Below are 20361 nucleotides of genomic sequence, written 5' to 3'. Positions count from 1 at the left end.
GAGACTCCGTAACTGTCTTCCACAGTGGCTGCACCAACCTGCATTCCCACCAGCAGTGCACGAGGGTTCCTTTTTTCTGCACATCGTTTGTTGATTTGTTGTGCATTCTTAATGCACAACAGACTCCTCCAGTGTTGTGGCTGGGGAAGGATTGCTAAAACAGAGAGAGGTTTGGGGAGCCACCTTGGTTTGCGATGGTATCTGCACAGAACTAGTTGGGGCTGAGGAGGAGCAGCGAGAGCCAATGGTCCCCTCCCTCATCTCCGTGGTGGTTCGGGAATCAGGCAGTCTCCACTTCTGCCTGCGGCATCAGGCTCTATAAAAAGCACTGTCCCAGTTGCCTAGAAGCCTATTTTCTAAAGTGAAAACACACAAATCCAGCACATCAAATACCACAGAGACAACTTCTTCTTAGTAATTCTTTTTTTGTGCCTTCTTCTAATTTAGATGTAGCTACCAGCTATTTGCAGTACTGCTGGATAAAGAAAAGCTGCTGGTGAAAGGTCTTTAACAGAAACCTGGAAACTACTAAGGTCCTGGGGGAAAGGGACACTTTTATTTGCATGTGAATTGGGTCCCGGGTTGTCTGAAAAAGCGCCAGGTGGGAAGTACAATGGGAGCCATTGAGAACCGCAATGCAAATTGGTTTAGATACTTCATATGGCACCTCTCTCAAGTCAAGGAGGAAACTGTTGGTATGAAAGGAAAATAATCAAACATTTAATTTGGAGGGAATTGTGCTGTGTCACAGTTTGAAGGACACTACTCTAGAGGGGATGCCCTCTCCGCTGACGGGTTATGATCTCTGCACAACTAACCCACACAGACCTCCCTTGCCTATTGCGGCAGTGAGTCCTCTGTTACCGGCCCTGACAACCAGAATAAACAGTGAAGAAACATCGCACCCAGCTTCTCTTCTTGTAGAGTTGGAAACACTCATTCTGCAAGAAAACAAGTGTCATCACGCATTTGCTTCCAGAAGCAAGGAAAGAAGCCCATTCCTGTGCCCACCTGCACAGAGTGGTCCCCAGACCAGCAGCGCCACCTGGGTGGGAATTTGTTAGAAAGACACATGCTGTCTGGAGCCCCACCCGGGATGTGCTAAATCAGAAAGTCTGTGTCAGAACCCGTCGGTCTGAATTTTAACAAGCCCTAGGTGATGCTGATGCACACTTACATTTGAGGGTCACTGCCCTAGATCTTTCAGGCGTGGCTGGGAAGGACCTCCCCACCAGTAGGCCTTACCTTGTGACCCTCGGATGGTAATTAGGGAGCTCACTGCAGTTGCTCCTGCGAATGGGAAGGCTGATGACCACACACACACACACACACACACACACACACACACACACACACCGCTGTATATAAGGTGCAGCAAGTCGTCCCCTTATACGCATAGGTCAAGGGGGCGCATCCGTTTTTTTGCCTCTACTGATCCAAATCGAGTACGGAGTTGAATCTGACACCCAGAAGGGGTCGCTGCTGCCCATAGAGAGAGACCCAGGGAGCTTGGCAAAGCGAAGCCTCGAATCTTTGACATCACACTAAGCCCCTCCTTGCACGCACACATCACACACACACACACACACACACACACACACACACACACACCATATACGGACACAGAGACCGAGTCCTTCTCTCTGCCCGCTCGCACCCACTCCCCAGGAGCCGGGCTCTCCCTCGGCCAGAGTGTCCGGCGTGTGGCTACCCGTGGAGCGCGGAGCCGGAGCGGAGCGCCCGCAGGGCGAGGGAGAGGCGCGCGGAGGAGCGGCGGCCCGGGCACCCCGGGCTGCACCCTGCGCTCCCGGCAGCCGCGCCCGCCTGCGCCGGGGCTGGAGGGCGCCCAGCCGACCCCCCGCGCGCTCCCGAGGCCCCTGCCACCCCTATGAGAGCAGAAGCCCAGCGAAGGAGCAGGACGCTCGGCGGCAGCAGCTGGACTCCTCTGCAAGCCCGGAGCGCCCCCTCCTCCCGCTCCCCTCCTCCAGCGCCCGGGCAGCGACATGCAGCCGCCGCGCTCGGGCTGAGAGGGGAAGGGGCGGGCGCCACCCACCCGCTCGGAATCCGCTCCCCGTGCCGGCGGCTGCGCGTCCCGGCCGTGGCCCCCGGGGCTCGGGAGTGAGCAGCAGCTGGAGCCGGAGCCGGAGCCGGAGGAGGAGGCAGCCGGCCCGCGGTTGGCCGGGCGGGGGAGGAGGGACGGGGCCGGAGGAGGGCGCGGGGGGCCGGGGAGGGGGCCCCGGCGGCGGATGAAGATGGCCATGTCTCTCATCCGAGCGTGCCGCAGCCTCGCTCTCTCAACATGGCTGCTTTCCTTTTGTTTCGTGCATCTGCTCTGCCTGGACTTCACCGTGGCCGAGAAGGAGGAATGGTACACCGCCTTCGTGAACATCACCTACGCCGAGCCGCCGCCGGAGCCCGGGGCGGGGGGCGGCGGCGCCGAGCTGCACACCGAGAAGACCGAGTGCGGGCGCTACGGCGAGCACTCGCCCAAGCAGGACGCCCGCGGCGAGGTGGTCATGGCCAGCGCGGCCCACGACCGCCTGGCCTGCGACCCCGGCACCAAGTTCGCCGCCCCGGCCCACGGCAGGAACTGGATCGCCCTCATCCCCAAGGGCAACTGCTCGTACAGGGAAAAGATCCGGAACGCCTTCCTGCAGAACGCCTCGGCCGTGGTCATCTTCAACGTGGGCGCCAGCGCCAACGAGACCATCACCATGGCCCACCCAGGTGAGCTGAGCGCCCCGGCGGCGCGGGGTGGGGGGAGGTCCCGGGGATGGAGGCGGTGGGCCTGCGCCTGCCTCCCAGCGCCGTGCTGGGAAGTCTGTGCCCTGCAAAGACGCGTCTCTGTTCCCTGGACCTACTAAGTTTCTCTGTGCGTCGTCACTTTGTGGGGGTTACAAAGAACAAGGGTGAACTGGATTGGGGGGTTTGGGGAGTGTGTGTGATCGGTTTTGATGAGAGTCGCTGGGACGAGGGTCGCTGAGGTGGCCTACTTTCTCTGAACCGAAAGGTGCAGTTCAGGGGCAGAACTCAGGCATTGTCCCTGGGGAGGGACGCCCAGCACCTGTGTGCAATGGGGTAGATCTGATAACTGGGCTCTGCGCTCGCTGGGTGCATCAGGTATACTCGCATTCGTGCATCAGGAGGTGGGTAGGGTTACTGGCTCCAGCAGCTCCAGCTCGTCTCCTCTGAGAACTAGCTTCTCAAGTCAGGTTTCAGTGCTTCTGGGGAGACTGGGCAGCACACACACAAACACACACACACACACACACACACCCCGGCTGGCTTGCCGTACATCAAACATGATGTTAAAAGCCTTGTGCTCTGTCAGGCTGTCATGCGGAGAAGCTGACAGGCGGGCATGGTGGTAAGTAATAACTATCCTCCCCAAGCCCAGGAAGACATGGTGGCCATAAAGTTATGTCTACTTTTTTGCAGTATTGCACTGTCCTTTGCTTGATTGGGAGGTTAACTATGTTTGTGGCAATAGAAAGGACTTCAGGAGAGAAAGGCTAGGCTTTTCTTAATGATCACAGGGTGCCGGGACTAGAAAGAGGTGACTGCCCTGGAACTGGCCGTTTAGCCCTGACTGACACAGCAGTGCTTGGGTGGCAGGAAGAACAAGAAGTCCTCTCCAGGCTTGTCAGCATAAGCAGCTCCATTTAGCAGAACCCCGGAGTCCAGGGCGCTACCTGTTCCTGTGCCCCTCCTTCCACAGAGGAGTTCCTGGGCGGAGCTGTGACATCCATAGGGAGAAGGGAATAGAAATGACAGGTGCATTTTCTGACTGGAGTCACTTAAGCAAAAAACAAAACAAAACAAACAAACAAACAAACAAACAAAAAACCCGAAAAAACCCAAAAAACGTTGTTTTCCTTAAAAGCCAGATGCTAATAAGCAGTTATACTATTGAAATGGAACACCAAGCTTTGGCTACATTGGGACGAGAAAGGGGTGCATTCTTTGGGGTTAAGTTTTCATTCCAAGACCTCATGTCACCTATTAGTGAAAAATCTAATTGGTTTTTTTATTACCAGAGGGTCACCATCACTAGCTGTTTTTAGAAGAGGAAATGGTCAACCGTAGCAAAAACAGGTGTGGACAGCAATGCCCCTAACACCTAGGCCAGAAAAATGCAGTGCAGGGATTAATGAGGAGGCAGAGAGGCAGTAAACTTAGAAAAGTTACAATAGTGCAAATAGGAACATATGATGTGCTTTCTCACGCTCAACAGTTTTGTAAGGGGAAAGATTGCATTCTGACCTTGAGTCATAAGAGCATTACTTAAAGTATGATATTCAATGATTTGGAGGACTTTGGAAGAGCACTCTAAGTCATGTAAAGTATCTTTAAGTAAACATATTTAATATCTTATCTTCAACTGGCAGGGTGGTGGGAGGGAGATTTTTTAAAATTTTTTTCCATTAAATGCCAAGATTGTTGGCTGACTTCGCAGGATTCTTTCAATGTTTCTTTGTGCATATGCATGAAATCTTAAACTTGGCTTCTTGGAACACAGACTAAGAGGCATCATTTGTTCCTGTCTAAAAAGGTTCTGCCAGAACTGCCAACACATTGGATCAATTAATGGCTCGCCTGTTTTTAAAGAAAGCAGTAAGCTGATTTTCTACACAAACGATGCTTGATTAAGACCTCGTGGGAGTAAAGGACTTGGTAATAGTTTGAAAGTTAGAGACTAAACAATGCGAAGGAAATTCTCTACTATCTAATTATTCTGTTTTGAAAAACGTATAAATGCTGCGTCTTCTGATAGCCATGAAACTTCCATAGTACCGTTTGATGTATTGCCACTCCAGGAGACGCTGCATTCGCTTTACTCAGAGATTGCATTGATTTCTGCTAAAATCCCATTATAAGTAGATACATAGCCCAGCAGCTTGGCAAACGCTTAAATTCTTCTCCCTGAATCTCAAACAGTGCCAGTCTGCTGTCAGTGTCTCCCTCTTAGCTCCCCGAGGCTTTCATTTTTCTAGTTAAATTTGAGTCCGATTTCTAAATTCATTGTAGGAAATACATTTTAGGTGCTAATCACATCTTCTTTTGTGAGCATGGGATTCAGTATTAAAAAGTTCACAAATGCAGAGAAGCCTTACATTTGTGAACTTTTTAATATAGTCGCAAAAGAGTTAACATCAGCCTTCTTTTTTTTTTTTTTTTTTTTATCTCACCTCCTCTAGATCCTTTATTTTTGGAACTGATAGCTTTCAGGTGAGGGAAAGGTCTGAATTTAGAGTTACGCAACCCATCATGTAACACTTATGCATTATGGTGATATGACTCCCACACACCCACTATCTCGGAATTCCATGAAATGGAAATCATTTCCCCTTCACATTTCCATATAGCAGTTCTTTTAGAATGTATTCCCTTTCCTGCTTAAATGATTTGGGGTTTCTGTCACTTCTGCAATTATGGTTTCTCATTCACAAAGACACAGATTCTCCTGGGATAGACTAATGGTTTTATTTTGTAACCAGGTTTTAAATCTTATTTGAAGTATGACAGCTTTGTTGCCATACAATTCACATACCCTACAAGTTACTCATTTAAAGTAAATAATTTAATGGCCTTTTCCATACTACAACCCTTACCACTAATTCCAAAAATAAACCCTATATCCATTAGCAATTATTTGTCATTACTAACCAATCTCCAGCTTCTAGTTAATCAGTAATCCACTCTATGCCTCTAAATATAATTTGCCTATTCTGAACATTTCATATCAACGGAGTCATGTAATATATTGTGGGGGTTTTTTGGTGTGTAACTGTCTTCGTTCACTTAGCATAATATTTTCAAGGTCTAGCAATATTGTAGAATGTATCAGTATTACATTTCTCTTTGCCAAATAATATTCGTTTGTATGTATACCCCACCTTTTGTTTATTCATCAATTAATAGATGTGTAGGTTCTTTTCACTTTTTGGTTATTAAGAATAATGCTTCTATGAACATCCATGTGCAAATTGTGTGTGAACATTTCTCTTGGGTACATACCTAGGAGTGAAATTTCTGAAAAAAGTACACATGGTTTAACTTTTCGAGGAACTGCCAGATCGTTTTCCAAAGCACCTGGGCCATTTCACATCCCCACCTGCAGTGTATGAGGATTCCAGTGTCTCCACATCCTCATCAACATGTGTTGTCATCTGTATTTTTTATGTTGACTATACTGTGGTTGCGAAGTGGTGTCTCCGTTGTGGTTTTAATTTACAATTCCCTGATGACTATAGTTACTTTCAACATAATCTTAATTCTTTCTCTGCTTTTTATTTTGCTCTGCTCCCCTTGTTAGTTGTGTATTTGTTCTTTCAGCCCATACACTTTTTGTCTTAGGGAAGAGAGAGAGAAGGACATTGGTAGAGAAAGGAGATTATCTCTTTCAATTAAAAAAAATAAAATAAAAGCCCATGGACCAGGGATTTTATAGGCTCACTATAAAAGGATGGGAGGAACTGTGTCTTCATTGCTTGAGGGAGCTTCTGGCATGGTTTGCCTTGTGGAAGGGACAGCGGGTTGGAGCAAAAACCTATACACATAAGAATACAGTCTCCACCTGGTGAGAGCCCCAGAAATGAACTTGCAGGTGCAGGCAAAAGCCACGAGTCCTAGATGAAGAAGTGTAGCCTCTAGAGCCAACCACCTGAGTGTGTGCCCTGGCTCTGCTGCTTTCTCTCACGGGGCGTCTTTGAGAAAGTTACTCAACCTCCTGCAGCTTCCGTTCCCTCGCCTGGTAAATGGGAGAGAGCAGTTTCTACCTCGGTTGGTTGTTTTGTGGAAAATGAGTTAGCACAGTGCTTACACCTGTAGCTGGGACGAGGCCATCAATAAATATTAACCCTCGTAAGCACTGTACACGGTGACACCCCGGATCCCCAAACTGGAGCATCCAACCCCAGGGCTCGGGAGGCCCTGGCAGCCTCAGGAGAGAGCTCTTTATGGACCCTCCTATGCATTAGAGGTCAGAGCGGTTGCTCCAGTCCTTGCGGTTCATGTGATTTGAGACAAACGTTCCAGGTCTTTCGGATGGTTGGTGAGCTTTTTAGGATTCTCCTGTTGCATCTGTGCTTTGTCTTGGCTTCAACTGAAATCTCATCATGGCAGGACTTGTATATTAAACATAGTGGATCTGCAGGTGTACGGATGCAGCTTCTGAATGAACTGTGATATGGAAGAAATGGTGTGTTTTCTCTCCTCCCCCTCTCCCCAGCTCTTTCAGAGTGTGCTTGCCCCTTTGTGTCTATAGTTCATACATAGTTAAAGGGAAAGGCGGAAACGAAACATCTAGCCTTCTAGGAAGAACTGTTGAGAGGTGCGGTCCCTAATAGCAGTTCGAGGATGGAGGCAGGAGATGGCTGCAGTAACTGTCCCCAGGCGTCCTCAAACTTTTTAAAGTGGGGGCCAGATCACCGTCCCTCAGAGAGCTGGAGGGCCGGACTATATGAACTACTAATTCCTACTGTAACACCTCGGCTGCGCTCACTGCCCAAAAAACCTGGCGGGCCGGATCAGACTCCTCTGCGGGCCGCATGTGGCCCGCGGGCCGTAGTTTGAAGACCCCTTGGCCTAGGCAATAAGCTCAGCCCTTGGCGAGGAAGCATCCCGGATGAAGTGTATCCCCTGTATTCTGGTACTTTCTCCAAGGTTCGAGGAGAAAAACGTGGGATATTTACCAAGGCTCTTTGCCGCGTAGGTGGGTGCTAAGAGTTTAATTCCCTGGTTCATGCTACCTTTATGGCCATTACTTTCAATGCTCAAGTCCGCCTTGCCTTAACTTCTAAAAAGGAACGGGCAGCTATAATTATTTTTCCCCCCCCAGGACTCATTTTTTTCTAGAATATTTTCAGGGCTTTTAAAAAGCATGTTTGCTTTTTTACATTTTCTTTTAACTAATATGTTTGCATTAACTCTGTTTTTCAGTGTATCGCAGCCCTCTCTTTGGGTAGTAATACTATTGTTCATGTAGTACTTACTTTGTGCCGGGCATGTATTATGCACTTTATGAATGTTCATTCATTTAATCCTCACAACTCTGCTGAGATAGGCACTGTAATTATCCCTGTTTCACAGACAGGGAAACTGAGGCCTAGCCAGGGGAGGTAGTAGGTGGCAGAGCTGGATGTGCAAATCCCAGCAGTCTATCCCTTAAGTCTGGGCCTGTAACTACTGCCCCATCTGCCCTCTCAACTTGAACGGATGCTCTAAAAATTAGAGGAGGACCGTGGTGACTTAATCTTGGATGTGGGGGAAAGATCTGAAGCCAATTCCTGTTTCAGAATTCTTACACACAACTACAGGCCAAATGCACCAACTTGCAGGCTGCAGTTCTGAGCTGGGAGAAGTGGGACCTTCCCCTGATTAAACGCTTGGCTCTGGATCAGCCACGTTTTCTATCCTGGGTCTCAGTTTTCTCACTTAAAAATTGAGAGGTTTGGCTAGTTGTTTTCTAAGTGCTATTTGAACTCCATAATTTCTTTCTTTTATATTCAAACATTAAGATATTTTTACTAAAATTCAGATTTCTGGCATCGCCTCGGAAAATCCGATGGCAGGGACTTCTATGCCTGCATGGCGGCAGGCAGCCGGAGCAGAGCTCTGGCCGGCCCTGTAGATGGTCAGCGTGCCCCTTAGTTGGCCCCGGTCCCCATCACTCCCTATGGTCTGGCTCTTAGCCTGCGCTGCTCATTGATCCCCTTGCCCCAACCCCAAGGCCATTTGCGGCCTCAGCTTTATGGAGTCAAACAAGGGTTAGTGAGGAAAGTTTGCAGAAAGCAGACGTGGCCTGGTAGAGGGAGACATTCATAAGGCTCAAAACCTGTTTAGAAATTGAAGCGGTTTCCCTGAAAGGGGAAGCTTTCTCTTGCATTCAGGTGGAAATCAGACATGGATGGTGCATGCTTGCTTGATGCAGGATTTGTGCAACAGGTCCTGATGGGTGATGTCTGAAGGGCCTTTCCAAGCCTGAAGATCCTCCGGTTCCACTTCATGTTTCTCTTAAGATGCATACAGAAAGCTACCATTTATGTTTGGTCTCAATTCCCCAGGCCACCACACTCTCTACTGCCCCTCTTTGTTTTTGTGTGTTTGTTTGGCACTAAGCGGTTCCTCTTCACCTGTCTGTCTGCTGGCAGCCAGATAGCCAACAGCCAGGAACTCCAGACTCTGTTATTAAAAGCCATACTTCAGTGTCAGTGTGCAATAACATTATTGGCAGTGTAATTTAATATGGCCTGGGCATCTCAGGGAACTGTGTGTCTTGTCTACTCATTGCGGGTCATTGAAATCCATGTCTGGGGGATTCGAAAGGCATCCTCTCTCCTACCTTCTCATCTTTAATAATCCTTTGTAGAAGGAGCCTAACCATCCTCGTCTCTCTTGATGCCTCTATTCTTTTTTCTTTTCTTTTTTTAATATATTTTATTGATTTTTTTTTTTTTTTACAGAGAGGAAGAGAAAGGGATAGAGAGCTAGAAACATCAATGAGAGAGAATCATCGATCAGCTGCCTCTTGCACACCCCCCACTGGGGATGTGTCCGCAACCAAGGTACATGCCCTTGACTGGAATCGAACCTGGGGCCTTTCAGTCCACAGGCTGATGCTCTATCCAAGGAGCCAAACCGGTTTAGGCAATGTCTCTATTCTTAAGACTCCCCTGAGGTCTCAAAAAGGAAGGAATTTCAGGACCATGAAAACCTGGGGCTTTGTAACTCACCCTTTTAGGTTTTTGTTTTTTGTTTTTTTGTGTGTTTTTTTTTAAGGAATGAGTATGCCTTTGGTGTCAGGTTAATTTGTTTGGAAACCAGTCTCACCTTTGTAGAAGGAGCCTAACCATTATTGTTCCACTTCTGGACATGAAACTCGGTATATAAATAATGTGGTATTTTGCTAGTCCCTGAAGGTCTTCAGTGTATCCCCACAAGAGATACTTGATCTTGCATATACTCTTAAGGAGGATCTTAGCTGAATATTGACTGAAGTGGGGATGGAATTCTGTGTATATGATCATGTAAATTCAGGGAGGCTAAATTTGAATTAAAATGAACCTCAAATCCTATTCTGGTTATCGCATCTCATAGGGTTTTTATTGGTAATATAAAACTCAGAGAAATTCTGATGGTTCTAGATGAAAACATTGTCTGTAGATATAATTGTTTTATTTTAAAATTTCAGGGATTAATCACTTGGCAGTTGAACATATGATAAACTAAGTGTGCTTTATAGATTGAAGTCAAAATATTAATGATTAAGATTAGATCTAGGTCTTTTTTCCCTATATAAGAGGAAAATTAAATATTTTTACTGCTTCAAAAGCATTGGTTATAAAATTATTCCTATAAGGTTTGTCTTTAAAATATCTTGTATATTCTATAATATTGTGATGATTAGAAAGTATTTTTTATAGAAAGAAGCATCATTTATCAAAAAATTGAAGTTTATGTTTTGTATTGTCTGAATATTTCATAATAGAGAGTAAAAAAAAGAACTAGTTGTATTTTTAGATGCAATATATAGCTTATTCATGTTCTTTCCAGGCAAAGATATACAATGAGTTCATATATTAGGTAAAATCCAGGAAATGTTTTGTTTCTTAACCAATCAGCCTGATATCTCTCCATCATAAATATGTTCTACACATACAGTCCACTCAAACACTATTGAAAAGGCATAGATTTGAGGTTTTTCAGATGTTTTGACAGTATACATACGCAATGCCTTTTTCTCCCTTAAATCTGTGGTCCTCACTGTCTACAGAAGATATTGTCCAGCCATTTTGTAGCCATGTACTGACTATACCCTCATCAGGAATATAATTCAAATGATCCAAAGAATAGTGGAAGAGAAAAGATGTTCCCCCTTTATTTATTAAGAAAATGCTTGGAATATTCTTCCTCCCAGATACCCACAGGACTGGCTGCCTCCACCTCCCTCAGGTCCCTTCTCTATATGACCTCATCACTAAGGCACTCCCTGGCTACTCTACTGACAACAGCAATGTCCCTCCCCCACATCCCACCCCCAGTGCACCCTACCCTTCTTTCTGCTTCATATAATGTGTTATCCCATCAGAATGTAAGCTCCACAAGCAGCAAAGCTTTCAGAAGTTATTTTTATTGTTGTTCATGGTAAAGTTCCCAAAGCCTAGACAAGTCCCTGGTGATAGAATGCACTCAGTGAATATTTATTGTTAACATCTGTTAAATAATCTGGAGCCTGGAAAGATGGAGTCTGTGAATATTAGTCTCTAATTTCATGAAAAAAAGTATTCTGTGACATAAAAAAAAATTTTTTTTTTCTTAGCTTTTGACAGGGAAGTTCTAAGTTGAGTCTCCCATTAAAATGTCTAGTCCTCTTGTAGAATATGGCATGAAGTGGAGGCCTGGTCCATACAGGGAAAAGATGTATTAAGTAACAAGGAGAAGGATCCAGGGTGTCAAAAGTTATAAACAAATACAATTCTGTGCATGTGTTTAGGGTCCTGCTGCTTTGGTAGATAGATATATCTATATAGAGATGTATCTATATATGTGGGGGTTTTTTAAGTGAAACAAAAGAAATATACCCCAGAAAATATACAAACACTTAAAAAGAGGACAATAATAACCAGCAATAACTCTACTATGTTATTTTTCATTTTGTGGGTACATGTTTACTTCTACCAAATCGGGAATGTTGCATATATGTTTAAAAGCTTTTTAAAATGTAAGGTTATATTTTGACATTTTCTTGATGCTTCCATGATATTTCTATGATGTTTCCACTTTTCCTCTACATAGACAATGCTGCTGCACCTACATCCTCATGTACCTAAAAATGGGTGCATCGTAAGTCAGGTTCCCGAATATGGCCCTCGGTAGTCAAAGGCTCCTCGTGCGTGGCTGCAGAGCAGGTTTTAGCACAGCCCATGTAGTGAGGTCTTCAACTCGTGCTCACTCAGTAGTGTGGCGCTCCTTTAAAGGAGAAAGGACAGCTGGCAGTCTGGGGGTGCTGCCGACGGTGCTGCTACAGTCTTAGCACAGCTTTTCTGCATCCCTTTGCTCCAAAGTAATCTAGCTTGGCAGCTGGGGCAGGACTTGGAGAATCAGAAGAAACGAAGCCTCAGTGATAGAAGCGTCAGCATTACAACCAGTGAAGCCCCCACCTTTCCCTTGCACCGAGTCATCTGTGGTTTATGTGTCGGGGATGTTAAATGCAAATTGAACCGGGAGTTAGGAATCCTGGGTTTTGGTTGTGGTTCTACCACAAATTGGCCTTGCCTTTGGCAACTCACTTCCCCCACCGGATCTTGGTTTATATTGTGACTTACCACTCTTGCTTCACATTAGAACCAGGGAGCTTAAAACTTACAGATGCCCAGAGATTCTGATGGAATTGGTCGAGTGTTGGGAGGGGACACTGCAGATGATTCGAATGTTCAGCCAGAGTTGACAGCCACCACACTACACTGGCTGTCAACTTCCTCAGGCTCTTAGATCTCATGATTCTTTAAGTATTTAAAGAAATACTTAAAACTATTCCTTTGATATCAAAATCCTACATGAAAAAAATTGTTAATTTGTTAACTCTAGTAGTTAAAACTATGGTGGTATGTTCAGTTAACTATTAGCTCAAGACATGAATTAGTGATTTGCTAATAATAAACAGGTTTAGAGACCAACAAGAAGGCAACTGGCAAATGCAGCAAGTACAGGGAAGCATACACACTAGTGTAAAACAGTCAAAAAGAGTACAGCAGTGTGTCAGAAATGGTTAGCATTGTTTCTCTTCCTTCTAATATTTATTCCATCCAACAAAGACCGTTGTTTAAAGCCATTTGGTTGGTGAGAGTGAGATGCCACCAGGAAGAATGTTATCTGGGAGTAAGAATGTGAGCAGCGTGGGGAAGGGGCTGCCCAGAACTGGGGGTTTTGCTTGGCAGAATCTCAAGAAGCAAGCAGTTTGCCTAAGTCTTTGAGTCTCTGCCTGTGAAATGAGCCTCACACCTTATCCATCAGAGCTGCTATGGACACTTGCACTAAATAATGCAGCAAAGGGGAAACTTTGAGCTGTTAATAAATGATTAGCCGTTTAAATTAAGTTCAGGAAAATTTTATTGTTACGTTCATTATCTTGATTATAGGTTCAGACATAAGAGGTAGAGATACCCTGGTATTTTTTCCAAGTAGGAAGTACCAAGTACCCCATCCCACTTATCTGGGTTGTCATCAGCCTAGTTTGGGAGGCAGTATAGGGTGGTGGTGAAAAAGATGATTCTAGTGCACAACTGATCTGCATCTGAACCCCGAGAGCATCACCTCCCTGGGCCGTCAAAAGAAAAATATTTGCTCCCAGCCAACGTGACTCAGTGGTTGAGCATCGAGCTATGGACCAGGAGGTCATGATTTGATTCCAGGTCAGGGCACATGCCCAGATTTTGGGCTCAATCACCAATGTGTGCAGGAGGCAGCTGATCCATGATTCTCTCCCATCAATGACCTCTCTCTCTCTCTCTCTCTCTTTCTCTCTCTCCCTTTCTCTCCCTTCCTCTCTGAAATCAATGAAAATATATTTTTAAAAAGAAATATATTTGCAATCGCACTACATCTTAACACCTAGATTATATTTCACCAGCTGAGTCCCAGCTACCCTGACCTCTGCCTGGACTGCTGCGCTTCTCTAGTGAGTCGGGTGATGAATTTAATACATATGCCTGGAACCAAGAGGTGATTTTCAGAAAGGATGTCTTAGCTTATGCCAAAGGGGAGAGGCTTTCCTTCAGTCCTCTCCCAGGGGAAGAGAAGGTAACTGAGAAACAGCTCAGTGGCTCTTTAGAATGGCCAATGTACCCTCACAAGGCGGCTGCTGACAGGCTCCCCAGCTGTCATCTACTCATGACAATTGAAGTTCTTCCGCAGGGATGCCCAGGCCCTAGTCTCAGGGGAACTGGTGTCCGACTGCCGTGCAGCCCGAAGCTCATGAACACCAAGACACAGTCCGACTTTGTCCATCCCTGAGTTGCTAGACAACAAGGTCCTGGGCGGTGGAGAGGGTTATGTCACACTCATTTGCATTTGCACCCTGCTGCCCTGGAGCCCTTAGAAATTGAACACAAACGTTTTTGATGATCCTGGGTTCCTGGTCTGTCCTTACTCCCAGAAAACCTCCTTCCTGATGGAACCTGAGCAGCAGTTTTTGTCCTCCAGTAAGTACCCGGGGATTGCCCAAAAACCCAGATAGCCTTTTAGCCTCTGAACCAGTCTCTTTCTGGTGAGTTTCAAAGCATCCTGCCCTGAAAATGAGCAGCTGAGTCCTCAAAGACCTGAAGAGAAAATCTCAGAATGCTCTCACTGTGCGGTGCCTTTTAGTCCTGGTCCTTGGTCTCTCAATTTCTGGCAACTCTGGTAGCCTTACACTCCATTTTCCCTTCCCAACCCAGTAAGACTGCAACAAGTCTCCGCTGTTGCTTTCTAGTTGGTCACTATGGGTTTTGACCTTAATTGGCAAATTACCTGAGGCAAAAAAAAAAAAAAAAAAAAAAAAAGCAAATGTAGGGCTCATGTAAGTGTATTTTTCTCCTTTCTGGGATGTTGGCCCCTCTTGCCTTATTGCATTGATTATGGTCATGATCTTTAAATAGCTATTTGTTTGTGTGTTTTTTCTTAATCCACATTTTTTTAATCATTTTTATTTTTTTATTTATTTTTTTAATTTATATATATACTTATATATATTTTATTGACTTTTTACAGAGAGGAAGGGAGAGGGATAGAGAGTTAGAAACATCAATGAGAGAGAATCATCTATCAGCTGCCTCTTGCACACCCCCTACTGGGGATGTGCCCGCAACCCAGGTACATGCCCTTGGCCGGAATCGAACCTGGGACCTTTCGGTCCACAGGCTGATGCTCTATCCACTGAGCCAAACCGGTTTTGGCTTAACCCTCCTTTTATTGTTATTGTTACTGGTAGGGCTATTCTGTTACACTCTGCTCCAGCACAGGTAGAAGAAGAAATCGCCCTGTTTTTTTCTGCCTATGCAATTCTGTTCCTAGGTTCCCCTAAGTATTAATGATGCATCTGAGAACTGGTGCATCATTGTGTAGCTGACAATGGACATGGTATTTGTTGAACTGGGGAAAAAAATGAAGAAAACAAAAGCATGATCATAGCAACTAGCAACTAGGTTATGTAAGAATGAGCGCCGTTGGAAGAACTGCGGAGAAGTATGACCTACCCCAGTAGTTGTACACAAATGAAGCAAGTCAAGAGCCCCACAGAAGTGGGAGCAATTTTGGAGACCATTTCACACCATTCCTCCCGGAACGATATGACAGAGAGGGAAGTGCAACAACTTCACTGAGAGAGGAGAGCTTCTGAGATTATCAGTGGGGAAGAAGAACTGGAACAAGTTAATACCGGGTGAGCCACGCTGGCTGTGACAGAGAACATAACTGGTGTGCTGGGATGTGTCAGAGGACACCCAGGAGATCTGAATGGAAGAAATTAGCTGGCTACTGTCTACCTTGGTCTCACTCCAGTATAATGGCATTTTAATGATTCATCAGAAGAAAAATGTGTGTGTGTGTGTGTGTGTGCGTGTGTGTGTGAGACATTTGAATGGATGTTAAAGTGGTTTGATCTTGTCTAGTTTTCTTGGCAATCCTACTCACATGGAAAGGATGGTAATACACTATCCAGATAAAATCCCCTTTCCTGGAGTCCAAGTGTCACGAGGTTATTGTCAGATGATGTAGCAGACCTCACACTCACTGGCATATGTCCTCATCACCGAAGCACCGTTATGTTCAAAAGGAAACTGACATTTGTCCAGAATTCACCATGGGTCAGGCATTGGGCTAGCCGTCACATCATTATTTGGACAGGCTACATTGTTCAGTGGTTAAAGCCAGGCTAGACCCAGACCCAGCAGACACAGATCCCAGCTCTGCCTCATTATAGTAAATTAACCAACCTCCCTGCTTCAGTTTCCTTGTATGTAAAATGGCAATAATAATAATAATAATAGGACCTATTTCAGGGGGTTCTTGTGAGAATTAAATGGATTAATGTGCATAAAGCACTTACCTACATAATAAGCACTATAAAAGCATTTGCTATGAGAAAGCAGGGTAACACATGGCAGTAGGATTCACGTCTATTTTAACTAAAAGCCTGTGCTTTCCCTCCCTATAATCTAGTGCTTCTACATGCTAACTAATATCACTGCGCTATACAGATCACCTTAAATTTATGTCACCTTTGATTTCTAAGAATAGTGAATGCTAAGATAGAGAAAATATCTATTTTTATTGTGTTTATTTTTTTTTCCCATTATAGCATTGGCTGTAGCATCTTTTAACCTTTGATATATTTTAGTCTGAAAGACTAGACATTAAAATATTGTACTCTTGGATCATACTTAATATATTTGTCTCTCTTAGACATAGTACTTTTCTCTACTTGATTTCATTTATTCTGTTTGTTTTTTTTAAATCCTCACCTGAAGATATCGTTTTCCACTGATTTTCTCTCTCTCTCTCTCTCTCTCTCTCTCTCTCTCTCTCTCTCTCTCTCTCTCTCTGTCTTTTTTTTTTTTTTTTTTAGAGAGAGTGGAAGTGGTGGAAGGGGAGGGGGAGAGAAACATAAATGTGAGAGAGACACATTGATTGTTTGCTTCCTGCATGCAGCTGGGGTTGAGGATCAACCTGCAACCCAGGTACATGCCCTTGACCAGGAATCAAACCTGAGACTCTTGGGTGCATGGACCGATGTTCGAACCATGGAATCACACCAGCCAGGGAGATTTTATTTACTCTTATAATATAGCATTTCCCAGGTGTAAAAGATTCTAGTAACCCAGCCTATAGATGAAGTAGTTGAAGCTCACAGAGTTTGAGTTCTAGCCAAAACAGAACTTAAACTCATATGTTTTCACTCTTAAGTCAAGAGTTTTTGTCACTGTGTTCACATACTTAGCAGTTAGTTGTATTAAGCCCCAGCTATATAATGACGAGATGGCACCTTTTCCAGTACAGATCACCATCTAGCAGACAAGAAGGGTCCAGTGGATGTGTGATGTTATTAGTGTGAACCAAGTGTTATAGGGACATCCAGGAATAGCCTCGAGATTTGAGGGAGGCTATGCAGAGGAGGTGACATTTTACAATAGGTAGAGTTGTGTGAAAGGCAGAAGATGAGAGCACTTTATGTAGAGGAAACCATTTATTTGATTGCTGAGGGAAGGCGAGTTGGCCAAAGTGACAAGCCAAGGGGTCGTATGGTGAGGTGAGACTAAAACACAGTTTGAGATGGGAAGGGTGCTAAGGAAGTTGGACATTTCCTATAAGTGATAGGAAATCATGGAAGGTTTTCTGACAAACATTGTCAGAGTTCTGTTTTAGAAAATAATTGTTCTAGCATAGTTAAGTGTGTATATAAGAGACATTGATTTTTTTTTTTTTCCAGAGAGAAGAAAGACTTTATTTTAGTAGATAAAGAAGCCATTAAACTCTGGAATTGTCTTTGGCTCTTGGTCAGAGAAGGCTTCATGAAAATAGCAAACCTTAAAAAGGAAATTAAGGCAAAGAGTTTTGCAGAGAGTACAAAACCACAAAAGCAATATTCAGATACTTATCCACAGAGTGTAGCTGCTGGACTGGGATTTGGTAAAATCCCAACTCAAGGTTGTTATTTTTTTTATTTTTATTGATTAAGATATTACATATGTGTCCTTTTCCCTCCATTGCCCCCTTCCAATCCCTCCCACTCATACCCTCACTCCCTGGTGTCTCTGTCCATTGGTTAGGCTTATATGCATTCATACAAGACCTTTGGTTGATCTCTCCCCTTTACTCCCATCCTCCCCTACCTTCCCTCTGAGGTTTGATTGTCTGATGCCGTGGTCGGCAAACTGCGGCTCGCAAGCCACATGCGACTCTTTGGCTCTTTGAGTGTGGCTCTTCCACAAAATACCACGGCCTGGGTGAGTCTATTTTGAAGAAGTGGCGTTAGAATTAGTTTAAGTTTAAAAAATTTGGCTCTCAAAAGAAATTTCAATTGTTGTACTGTTGATATTTGGCTCGGTTGACTAATGAGTTTGCCGACCACTGTGCTAAGAGATCAAGAGGCTGATGGTATTGGATTTGACATGCAATGATGCACTAGAACTAAATGATATCATAAGTCCCATTCAATTAACATATTTGCTCTTTGAGCTTCCTCTAGATTCTCCCAAGAGCAAATAAGAATATTAGGACAATTTCTGGAGAAATTCTTCAATTTATGAAATCATTACTAGAGATTATTCTTATTTATCTATGGTTATAAATTTGGTACTATCATTGCTAATCCTGGCATTTAAATCTCCAGAAATAAATTTGTTAATGGTTGGGACTTATAAAATTTAGAAAACTATACTTAATTTAACCTTCTAAACAATAGGCATGCATGGTAGGGATTATAAAAATGAGTACATGCCTGGCCAATGTGGCTCAGTGATTGAGCATCAGCCCACCCACCCAGAGGTTCCTGATTTGATTCCTGATCAGGGCACATGATCACATTGCAGGCTCGATCCCCAGCAGGGGGCATGCAGGAGGCAGCTGATTGATGTTTCTCTCTCATTGATGTTTCTCTTTCTCTCCCTCTCCTGTCCTCCCTCTCTAAAATCAATAAAAACATTTTGTTTTAAATGAGGGCAAAGCATAGTCAGCATATTAATATTTGGATGCCAAGTCATAGTTAGGATAACTAATGTCTGGGGACTGTAGTTGATGAATAAAGGTAAGGGTTGGGGGGGGGCAAGGAGAGGAGAGAGAGAAAGAGACAGAGAGAGACAGAGAGATCACCCTGATGGTGCTATATATAAATGATCATTGTAAATGCTGGCATTTCAGCAACCATTACCTTTTATTTGCAAAAGAGGCTAACAATTTGGGCTCCTCTGATTTCTGCATCCAATTTGGATTTGGGACATTGAATGGAATCATCAAGTTGTTGCTGTTGCTGTTATACACAGTATCATTTGTTGAATGAAGGCTTCAGAGCGAGGAAAGCAGTGTTTTGCACAAGCTTGAATATGTACAGTTAGTATATAAAGAGATCTAAAGGCAACATCTAGTCATTGGAACCTCGCAATCTTTTATAATTAACTCTTTTCCCCCTTAAAGAATATAAACATGTCATAGCTCTTCAGCTGCCAAGTTGCTACTTAGCTCCAACTGTCATTAGCTCTATTGGAGGCGATTCAAAACAGAAGACATTCTGCGATGATGTTGTAGCAGTTGGGAAGATGGCTCCCGTGGTTATGCTTGGAGCCCATGTAATAAGGATGCACAGATACTTTCTTGATCCTTATGAGTGACCTCTGTTCTGAATCGCAGGAGCCACTGTTCTCTTTGTGCTGTGAGCAGCAGCCACCCAACCTTCTCCACCGGGCTCGGGGGTGAGCTAGTTAGGTGATGTGCACAAACCAAGACAACTTGCCCCTCATTCTTTTCCTCTTATGCCCCCACACCTCATCGCCTCCTGCTCCTTTTTACAACCCCTGATCAGAACACGCTGCCTCCATTAAGTATTTCCTTATTGTGAGGTGTAACCTTGTTAAATTTTTATGTGTTTATTCAGAATTGAAGTAAAACCCTGCTTCCCCCCTGTAATCTTACTGCATGTCCTCTAGTAAAGACTTAAATGGACGTCTGAGACCTTTGTGTTTGTAATATTGTAAACGGAATCATCCCAGTGTCTGAGGGAATGGAACTTGACATCTTCACCTCCCATACCAGTGTTCCTAAGACTTCCTGTAGATAGGGCAATTTAATTACATTCCCACCTGTCTCATTAACCTTTTATATCAGTTGTTTTTCTAACTGCAATTCAAATAATAAATTTAGAAGGTTGCGCAACACTCTCACAAATGAATCAGAAAAGAAAAATATTACAATTCACCGCATAAAGGTAGCTGCTGTTTTGCAAAAACGTTTATTACATACCCACATATGTGTGTGAGAGGTCACAATGGATTTAAAAGCTAAGGTCTTCGAGAACATCCTAGTGATTCATGATGGGCTTTTTGCTCTGCTCTAAAATAAAATGCCTCCAACATTCAGCATTATGATCCTGGGTCATCTCCTCTGTCCCCCGATTCCCCCTGTTGCTAAGATGTCTGTTAATACAAGCTCGCACACAGGGGCTTCTGAGTAGAGGGGTATTCACAACCTCAGGGCTAGACCTTCCCAAACCAAACACCCGCCCTCAATTGTGCAGAGGCTTTTGTAGTCTTTAGCGGAGGCAGAGGGCCGTGGGTTCACATGGGGGGGAGGGTCTCTGGCAGTGCTGTCTCCTGGGAACCAGCAAATAGGATC

General features: G+C 44.5%; 1 protein-coding gene across 1 annotated transcript in view; it reads left to right on the top strand.

The window, feature by feature from the left end:
- The first annotated feature begins 1549 nt into the window (after positions 1-1549).
- The window catches only part of RNF150 (ring finger protein 150), a 156531-nt gene continuing 137719 nt past the window's right edge, over positions 1550-20361 (top strand). Inside the window, exon 1 of the mRNA XM_036423736.2 lies at positions 1550-2727. Within this exon, the coding sequence (XP_036279629.1) occupies positions 2247-2727 (481 nt within the window). The 5' untranslated portion in view covers positions 1550-2246. The remainder of the gene's footprint in view (positions 2728-20361) is intronic.

Source organism: Pipistrellus kuhlii, unplaced genomic scaffold (genome assembly GCF_014108245.1).
Source record: "Pipistrellus kuhlii isolate mPipKuh1 unplaced genomic scaffold, mPipKuh1.p scaffold_m20_p_8, whole genome shotgun sequence".
Taxonomy (NCBI): Eukaryota; Metazoa; Chordata; class Mammalia; order Chiroptera; family Vespertilionidae; genus Pipistrellus; species Pipistrellus kuhlii.
This window is presented reverse-complemented; position numbering and strand designations above follow the sequence as displayed.